This window comes from Pseudochaenichthys georgianus, unplaced genomic scaffold (assembly GCF_902827115.2).
Source record: "Pseudochaenichthys georgianus unplaced genomic scaffold, fPseGeo1.2 scaffold_755_arrow_ctg1, whole genome shotgun sequence".
In the NCBI taxonomy this organism is placed as follows: Eukaryota; Metazoa; Chordata; class Actinopteri; order Perciformes; family Channichthyidae; genus Pseudochaenichthys; species Pseudochaenichthys georgianus.
The window spans coordinates 7722-17500 of record NW_027263305.1 but is presented as its reverse complement, the minus strand read 5'-3'; the positions used below and the strand labels follow the sequence as shown (position 1 = coordinate 17500).

Sequence of the window (9779 nt, the reverse complement as noted above, 5' to 3'; positions counted from 1 at the left end):
TCACACATGGGTACCTAAGGTTCTAGTATTCAGATTTCGGGGTATCCCACAAGGTTTTTTTTTATTTTTATTTTTATTTATCCTTTATTTATCCAGGAATGTCCCATTGAGATACAAGATCTCTTCTTCCAGGGAGTCCTGACCAACACGGCACACAACAAGTTTCAACATAAAACAAAGGCATTAAACAAAAAAAACATACAATTCAAATATAAATACAGAAGGCCATTTGTGCAGTGGCAAGAAGCATAATCACATCAGCAATAGCATCAGGTAAAACAGTTACATGTTTCATGAAGGGCTAATCGTAGCATACCTTTAAAAGCATTTACAGTAGGAAGTGCCTCTAGACAAAGTTTTACTTGCAGCGTATTCCATAAAAAGGGAGCATAGTGGGAGAATGCAGCTTTACCAAGCTCTGACTGCATCAAAGGAACATTTAAAAGCATCCCATTTGCTGCTCGTCTAGTATTAAAAAAGCAAGTATAAAATGACAGAAGTCTGGAGATATATAAGGGCAGCTTACCTAGCAATGACTTAAGGATAAAAATCAACATGTGTGATTGTCTTCTTTGGTACAGAGAGGACCATCCTAAGGACTGATACAAAGTGCAGTGGTGGGGGCGAGAGCCTGCACCCGTTACAAAACGTATAGCAGTATGGTACGCAGAGTCCAGCTTTTTAAGCAGGGAGGAAGAAGCATGCATATAGATCACATCGCCATAGTCTAATACAGACAGAAAGGAACTCTGCACAATTCTCTTCCTGGCTTCAGACGGGAAACATTTCCTTAAACGAAAGAAAAAGCCCAGTTTAGGTCTAAGTTTTCTCAGTAGGTTCCCAATATGAACATCAAAGGCCATCTTTTCATCAATCCATAAGCCCAGATATTTGTAGGATGCTACTTTGTCAAGGCATGTCCCTTCCAGTGTAAGAATCGGAGGGACAGCTGTATTAGCTCGAGAGCGAGAGAAGGTCATGTACTTGGTCTTTTTTGCATTAAGGACCAGTCTTAGCCTTAGCAAGGAGTGTTGCAGTGTATTAAAAGCATCCTGTAGAAGCTCTATAGCCTGAGTTAAAGAGGAAGCCACTGTATAAACAACTGTATCATCGGCGTATAAATGAAACCGTGCTGGGTTTATCCCATTTCCTAGTTCATTTATAAAGATGGAGAATAAGACAGGGGCCAAAATAGAGCCTTGTGGAACACCTTTGTTTATAGTAAGAGCAGCTGAGGTATAATCTTCTACTGAGACACACTGAGTTCTTTCAGATAGATAGTTTTTAAACCAGCTCAAAGCCATTTTGCCAAGACCTATGCAGCCAAGCCTCTGCAGTAGCAATGCATGATCCACAGAATCAAAAGCTTTAGACAGATCAACAAACAATGCTGCACAGTGTTTTTTCTTGTCTAGTGCTTCAATGATGTCATTTGAGACTAGCATAGCCGCTGAAGTAGTACTATGGCCTGATCTGAAGCCGGACTGAGACTCGCTAAGAATATTATGGTCAGTTAGAAACTTTTTCAGTTGTTCGTTTACAAGAGATTCAAAGACTTTGGCCATTACAGACAGTCTGGAAATAGGGCGATAATTATTTAGGTCAGAGGGGTCTCCGCCCTTTAACAAGGGGAGAACCATGGCCGACTTCCATGAGCTAGGTAATTCACCAGCATAAAGACTGAGATTCAGAATAGAGGTTATGGGTTCTGCAATCAGACCTGCAGCAACTTTGAAGAAGAACGGCTCTATCTTGTCTGGGCCTGAAGATTTCTTTACATCTAGGCTCATTAAAGCTTTGTGAACCTGAGAGGTCAAGATGGGGGCAAAGGTGAACAGTTGATCAGGGTCAAGTGGCGGAGGACCTGGCTCTCCTTCTGCAGCGATCATCCCTGAGTTGCTAGAATCAAAGATTGAGCCAGCAGAAATAAAATGATTATTAAAGCTGTCTGCAATATCCATTTTGCCCTTGATTTCACTCTGATTTACCCTTAAGAGATCAGGAAGGCTGTTTGGAGTGATAGAACCTGAGGAGGATTTAACAAGTTTCCAAAACTTTGCAGGGTTATTCAAATTGTCATGTATTGCATTAAGATAGTAGGCACATTTAGAGTTTTTAATCAGCTTAGTGCATTTGTTTCTTAATGTCCTATACAGATTCCAATCTAATGGAATATTCGATTTCTTTGCTTTAGCCCAGGCAGTGTCTCTCTGTCGAATGAGAGAGGATATAGAATCATTAAACCAGGGGTTGTCTTTACCGCTTATCCTAGATGTCCTAAAAGGAGCATGCTTGTCACATATAGCCAAGAAGGTGGATTTAAAATAATTCCATGCTAACTCAACATCGGTCATAAGTGAAACAATGTGTAAATCACTATTAAAAACATCATGTAGAAACGCCTGCTCATCGAAATGTTTGAATCGCCTCTTGTGAATGAAACGTGGCTTTCCTTTAGGGATCTTACAGGTTCTCACACAAGCAATTGCGCAGTGGTCGCTTATATCATTACAAAACGTGCCTACTGCGGAGAAACGCTGAGGTGCGTTTGTAAGAATAACATCAATCAAAGTGGACTTCTCTAAATCTTTTTGGTTTAACCGAGTTGGCGAGTTAACTAGTTGCACCAAACAGAGAGAGTCACAAGTGTCCTTGAAAGAGTTTTGTAAATCCGTTTGCCAGTCCCAGTTTAGGTCTCCGAGTAAAACCATCTCGGATTTAGTCCAGTTATGGAGAAGATTGGAGAGTATATTCGTGGCTTCGCTTGAGGCAGCGGGCGGGCGGTAGCATCCGATCACTATAATGTCTGAACCACTTGGGAGCAATAGTTTAATTACAGAGAGTTCAAAGCATTTTGGTTTTGTTAGGGATTCGATGCAGGTGCAGTCTAAATGGTTTTTAACATAAATCGCAACCCCGCCCCCTTTTCCCACACGGTCTGTTCTAAAGACATTGTAATCTTTTATATTTATCATATCATTTGTAATCGACTTTTTGAGCCACGTCTCAGAAAGGACAATGATATCAGAGTCAGTCGAATCGGCCCATATTCTGATGGAGGTTAAATGTTTTGTATATTTTTGAGAGTTTAAATGACCAAGGGAGTCGAACTGTTTTAAATAGGTAGTGTCAGGAGCCACTTTTGTTTGTTTTGGGAGTGTGTGGTACACCCCAAAAATGGTACAATTATTTGTGTATTTACTTTTATTTATTTTTGCTAAACAGTGAATTTATTGTTTTGAAAAGCCCAACATTATCTGTATTTATTTTGGTGACATTCATATCATTTGATGGTTTATCTGTGCTGTTTGAGAAGCAGTACGAGTAAGTAGCGCCAAGGTGGAACCTTTGGCAGGTGAGCGGTGACATCTGGGTTATCTCAGGGGGGACACTTCCGCCCCCTCCTCAGAAGCAATCCAGACGATCAACCGGATCCTGTGTATAATTATTGCTGCTCCACTTTTCTGTTTTCTACAGGTCAGTACATGATGAAAATGATCGATGTTAACTTGTGTGAATTAGATATGATGTTGGAGATGTTTAGGAGAGTGTGTCAGAAAGTTTTGAGCATGTTTGACATAGTAACGGTATTTTAAAAATACTAAACTGTCGGCAACAATAGATGCCATTTTCGCGGGCTTCAGCCGCGCCTGGGTAAATGTGACCTGAGCGAAGGCTCGCAGGCAGGTTAGCTGCTGCGCACGGGTAATATGTTTTGTTTACCTGAGTGAAGTCTTGCAGGCACATTGCCTTGTTTTTTTGTTTATTAACATTGACAGTGTATTTTTGTGATCTCCATAATATGTTATATTTGGTAAAGATAGATATATTGATAGAAAGTATTATTTGATAGCGTTATGTGTTTATATTGACTATGTTGAATTTCTCCTTGAGATACAGTAATTGACTGTGACAGACGGATAACTTAAATGGAGAAATGTGATGTTTGTAAAGTACAGCTATTTGAATGTAACTGTGTACTTTCAATTTTGAATAAGAAGCAATCCAGACGATCAACCGGATCCTGTGTATAATTATTGATGCTGCACCTTTCTGTTTTCTACAGAAATCATTTATTGTTGCTGTGGTACCCAAGCTATTGGGACCCGTAACGAATTTTGGGGGCTCGTCCGGGATCTGTCTTCACAAATCAATGGGAGCAGATCCAGAGATATCAGAACCACGAGGCCAAGGTGACGTGACTGCGTCTGTGACGACAGCTGGTGGGTGTCCACGAGGGGAGAACAGAGCCAGGATAAATCATTTATTGTTGCTGTGGTACCCAAGCTTTTGGGACCCGTAACCCACGCGCATTGTCATGGATAAAATCCCTCTCTTGTAATCCTGATTTGTGTAACTGTAAGGGAATACCGTTTTATTTGTATCCTGATTACTTAAAGGTGGGGTAGGTAATTTTGGAGAAGCCAGCTCGAGTGTCTGTCTGTCTGTCCTTCTTTTGTCTGTCTGTCTGTCTGTCTGTCTGTCTGTCTGTCTCTCTGTCTGTCTGTCTCTCTGTCTGTCTCTCTGTCTGTCTGTCTGTCTCTCTGTCTGTCTCTCTGTCTGTCTGTCTGTCTGTCTGTCTGTCTGTCTGTCTGTCTGTCTGTCTGTCTGTCTGTCTGTCCTTCTTTTGTCTCTCTGTCTGTCTGTCTGTCTGTCCTTCTTTTGTCTCTCTGTCTGTCTGTCTGTCTGTTGTCTGTCTGTACCTGAGTGTTTCCAGTCTCCAGAGTGGATCCTCACGTCCAGCAGACAGCAGCTTCTCTCCTGAGTCTCCTGGATGATTGTAGCTCAGGTCCAGCTCTCTCAGATGGGAGGAGGAGTTGGAGCTCAGAGCTGAAGCCAGAGAAACACAGCCTTCCTCTGTGACCAGACAGCCTGACAGACTACACACACACACACACACACACACACACACACACACACACACACACACACACACACACACACACACACACACACACACACACACACACACACACACACACACACACACACACACACACACACACACACACACACACACACACACACACACACACACACACACACACACACACACACACACACACACACACACACACACACACACACACACACACACACACACACACAATGAGGTCGATCATCTTCGTCTTTTGTAGCTGAAAACCTTCAAACAAATATTGATGACCAGCTCTGTGGTGGTTTCATCCGATCTGCAGTAACATTTCTACAGTCACAAGTTTAACCAATTTTAAACAGTTTTTCACTAACCTGAGAGTCTCCAGTTCACAGTGTGGACTCTCCAGTCCAGCAGACAGCAGCTTCACTCCTGGATTCAGCAGGTCGTTGTTACTCAGGTCCAGCTCTCTCAGACTAGAGGACTGGGAGCTGAGGACTGAGGACAGAGCTGCACAGCTTCTCTCTGACAGGTCACAGCCACTCAGTCTGGAGAGGAATCAGTAATACAGAAGAAATCAATAACAAACTTGTATTTGTTTCTGATTAAATAATAAATAAATGTAATCTGGATAGTTATGTGTTCACGTACAGAGCTTTGTTGGAGGCTTTGACCACTGGCAGCAGCCTCAGAAGAGCCTCCTCTGAAGCAGAGTATTTCTTCAGGTCAAACACGTCCAGAACTTCCCCTGATGACAGTAAGATGAAGACCAGAGCTGACCACTGAGCAGGAGACAGTTTATCTGTGGAGAGACTTCCTGAACTCAGGTACTGTTGGATCTGCTTCACTAGAGAACGATCATTCAGTTCATTCAGACAGTGGAACAGGTTGATGCTTCTCTCTGGAGACAGATCCTCTTCAATCTTCTTCTTGATGTACTGGACTGTTTCCTCTTCAGTCCCTGAGTCACTTCCTGTCTGTGTGAGCAGGCCTCGTAGGAGTTCCTGATTGGTCTGCAGAGAAAGACCCAGGAGGAAGCGCAGGAACAAGTCCAGGTGTCCGTTTGGACTCTGTAAGGCCTGGTCCACAGCACTCTGGTAGAGATGTGTTAGTTCAGGTTTGTCTCTAGTCTTCTGGGAGGAAGTTGGTTCTTCTGCCAGCAGGTTGACTCCAGAGCTGATGAAGGTCAGATGGACATGAAGAGCAGCCAGAAACTCCTGAACGCTCAGATGGACGAAGCAGAACACCTTGTCCTGGTACAGTCCTCTCTCCTCTCTAAAGACCTGTGTGAAAACTCCTGAGTACACTGAGGCTGCTCTGATATCGATGCCACACTCGGTCAGGTCGGACTCATAGAAGATCAGGTTGCCTTTCTGCAGCTGCTCAAAAGCCAGTTTCCCCAGAGCCTCCATCATCTCCCTGCTCTCTGGACTCCAGTGTGGATCGGTCTCAGCTCCTCCATCATACTTGATGCTCTTCACTTTGGACTGAACCACCAGGAAGTGGATGTACATCTCAGTCAGGGTCTTGGGCAGCTCTCCTCCCTCTCTGGTTTTCAACACCTCCTCCAGAACTGAAGCAGAGATCCAGCAGAAGACTGGGATGTGGCACATGATGTGGAGGCTTCGTGAGGTCTTGATGTGGGAGATGATGGTGCCGGCCTGCTTCTGATCTCTGAACCTCTTCCTGAAGTACTCCTCCTTCTGTGGGTCAGTGAACCCTCGGACCTCTGTCACCATGTCCACACACTCAGGAGGGATCTGATTGGCTGCTGCAGGTCGTGTGGTTATCCAGAGGCGAGCAGAGGGAAGCAGCTTCCCCCTGATGAGGTTTGTCAGCAGCACATCCACTGAGGTGGATTCTGTGACGTCAGTCAGGACCTCAGTGTTGAGGAAGTCCAGAGGAAGTCGACACTCATCCAGACCGTCAAAGATGAACACGACCGGGAACCGATCGAACCTGCAGATTCCTGCGTCTCTGGTTTCAGGGAAGAAGTGATGAACGAGTTCCACCAAGCTGTACTTGTTCTCTCTCACCACGTTCAGCTCTCTGAAGGTGAAGGGAAATATGAACTGGATGTCCTGGTTGGCTTTGCCTTCAGCCCAGTCCAGAGTGAACTTCTGTGTTAAGACTGTCTTCCCAATGCCAGCCACGCCCTTTGTCAGCACTGCTCTGATTGGTGCATCTCTTCCAGGTGAGGCTTTAAAGAGGTCTTCTTGTCTGATGGTTGTTTCTGGTCTGTGTGGTTTCCTGGATGCTGTTTCAATCTGTCTGACCTCATGTTCCTTGTTGACCTCTGCAGACCCCCCCTCTGTGATGTAGAGCTCTGTGTAGATCTGGTTCAGCAGGGTTTGGTTTCCTGCTTTAGCGATGCCCTCAAACACACACTGGAACCTCTCCTTCAGGGTGGACTTGAGTTTACTGCACACTGCAGCAGGAGATCCTGAGTGAACAAACAACAAGTGGAACTAGAGAATGCAATTCCTGAAGAAATTGCCAGTGGGAATGCTTTATGCTGAAAAGCTGACGCTGAACTGCTATGCTGAAATGTAATGTGTAAGAAGAAAGTGAAGAATTGAGATTGAAATGATACATGAACACTGGGGGCTTGAAGGCTTGGGAAAGCATCAGAATATTTGAACTGCAAACTTTTTAACTAACTTGATGGCGAATGATCTGTCGGCATGGCAACGGTATTTGATGACACCCCATAATATGCTTAGATGCGTTGATGACTGCATCGTTACCAAACCTGTGAAGTTCTGGGCTGTTTGGAGCATTTTCACTGAAGTTATGAGAAAACCGTGTTTCATGGCGAGCATTGTGTTGTCATGGCAACAACATTTGAAGAAATCTTGCTGAAAGAAAAGTCCCCGGCAAGACTTGATACGCCCCCTTGATAAATACATTTAATTATAAATGTGGGCAACTGTGGCTGCGAGGGAGTACGGTCGTCTTTCAACCAGAAGGTTGTGGGTTCGATCCCAGCCCGTGCAGCCAACATGTCGATGTATCCTTGGGCAAGATACTTAACCCTGAGTTTCTCCCGGTGGCATGGCCAACGGTGTGTGAATGTTAGGTCCTAGAGCAAGTGGTACTGCTCTGTATGAATGGGTGTTAATGGGTGAAAGACATGTAGTATGTAAAGCGCTTTGAGGGGTCTTAAAGACTGGATAAAGCGCTATATAAGTACAGTCCATTTACCATTTATAATGAAACCAGCTGCAATGGATCATGGATCCACCAGGGGGAGCCGTGATTAAAAAGCTGCCACACTGGAACTCATGTGAAATAAACAGCTGATCTACAGGTATCTGATATAGCGGATATTTGTTAAGATCCATATGTCACGGATAGGATCATATTCTGTGCTAAATAAGAGACATGTAATCATTTACTAAACATCACCATGTTTTTATTTAACAAAATAATGTTGTTTGTTTTTTCATCAGGAAATGCAGACCGGCTCAAACAAACGATTTTTAAATCGTCATCCTCACGATCATTTAATGTATTGTATGTTCGCCGAATTGACATGACATTGACGGCAGCTCTCAGGGGAACTCATGAAATAAACAGCTGATTCCTCACACACACATAGTCTGTTGTTTCTATGCATAACATAGTGAGAAACATGCCTCTGGTTAAAATGAACTTATTTTCTCCATAAAAGCTGACGGGTTGAAAAAGCAATACGGAAGGTGAAAATAACTCTATTGTAGAATACAGAAGAATTGTGATGCCGTGGCTTTATCTGAAAACTGACAGTATACTTACATTTATCGCCAGGGACACTTATATTTATTTAGATATGTTTTAAACAAGTTTAAATAAAAGGCTGGAGTGTTTCTTGCTCTGCCAGGTACAACAAGTGGGATTTATCTTTTATTACTATACTGTAGCATATGGTTTTTTTTATTTTTTCACAGATATAATCATATTCTGCATTGACAAGAATATTTACTATAATATTATACTATTGTTAATAGTTTACTGTATTATTACTGCTATAACAATCACACATTGAGTTCATTGTTGTGCAATGATAAAATTAGACCGTTGTTTTTTTAAATAGTCTGAGGCCCCGACCCACAGGGATACGGTAGTTTCCGTTACAGTTTTGTGTCATATAGACCGTTCGGCCGCACTAGGACGACAGAATATGGCAATAAACGATAGGGCTGTGCATCTTCACTGGTCTCACGATTCGATTCGATTACGATTATCCTGTCAACGATTTGATTCGGTTCGATATCCCGGTGCATCACGATTCATACCAATGCGTTGCATCCTCACTTTTCTATATTACTGAACATGGCTTATTTTCCATCAATGCATACATGCAGTAAATACATATGAACTCTCTTTTTATCATTTAGAAAGTGCTTCAGAAATCAATAACATAAATGTCTTGACATTAATTTATAAACCAAAATAAATGAATTGTATAGGTCTAGCCTCCGTGTGTGAAGTTGTTCCATCCTCAAAAACAAAAAGCTAATGCTTCTGCAGTCTAGCTGCAGCTTCTAGCCACGGCCTTCTGTTAAGAAAGGACACTGAAGGTCCTGAATGAGGATCACACACAGGACCTGAGTCTGAACACAGCAGACAACAGGAGTATTTACAACAGCATATAACAACTAAAATAGTGCATGTGGGTGCTCACTCACATTCTCTGTTTTACTGTTGCATAAATCCCATGAATGCATGAGATTAAGTTAGCTTCATTATATCTCAGTGATTAAGTGAATAATAAAGTTTCTATCGGGTCACTGTCAGCCTGTCACTCATTATTTTCAGGGAGGGGGCGGGGCTTGGAGGAACGGAGAGGAGACGGTGATCGCGGAAGCTTTTTTCCTCCTGCCTTCACAAACTTTACACACGTATATATCGTCTGAACATT

The 9779-nt window shown here is 43.1% G+C and overlaps 1 protein-coding gene across 1 annotated transcript in view; it reads right to left on the bottom strand.

Moving 5' to 3' along the window:
• The window catches only part of LOC117444220 (NLR family CARD domain-containing protein 3-like), a 15022-nt gene extending 7142 nt beyond the window's left edge, over positions 1-7880 (bottom strand). The window contains exons 1-4 of the mRNA XM_034079878.2: positions 7826-7880; positions 5528-7319; positions 5251-5424; positions 4704-4880 (exon numbers count right to left, since the gene is read on the bottom strand). Of these exons, the coding sequence (XP_033935769.2) occupies positions 4704-4880; positions 5251-5424; positions 5528-7319; positions 7826-7880 (2198 nt within the window). The remainder of the gene's footprint in view (positions 1-4703; positions 4881-5250; positions 5425-5527; positions 7320-7825) is intronic.
• Between the last annotated feature and the right edge of the window lie 1899 nt (positions 7881-9779).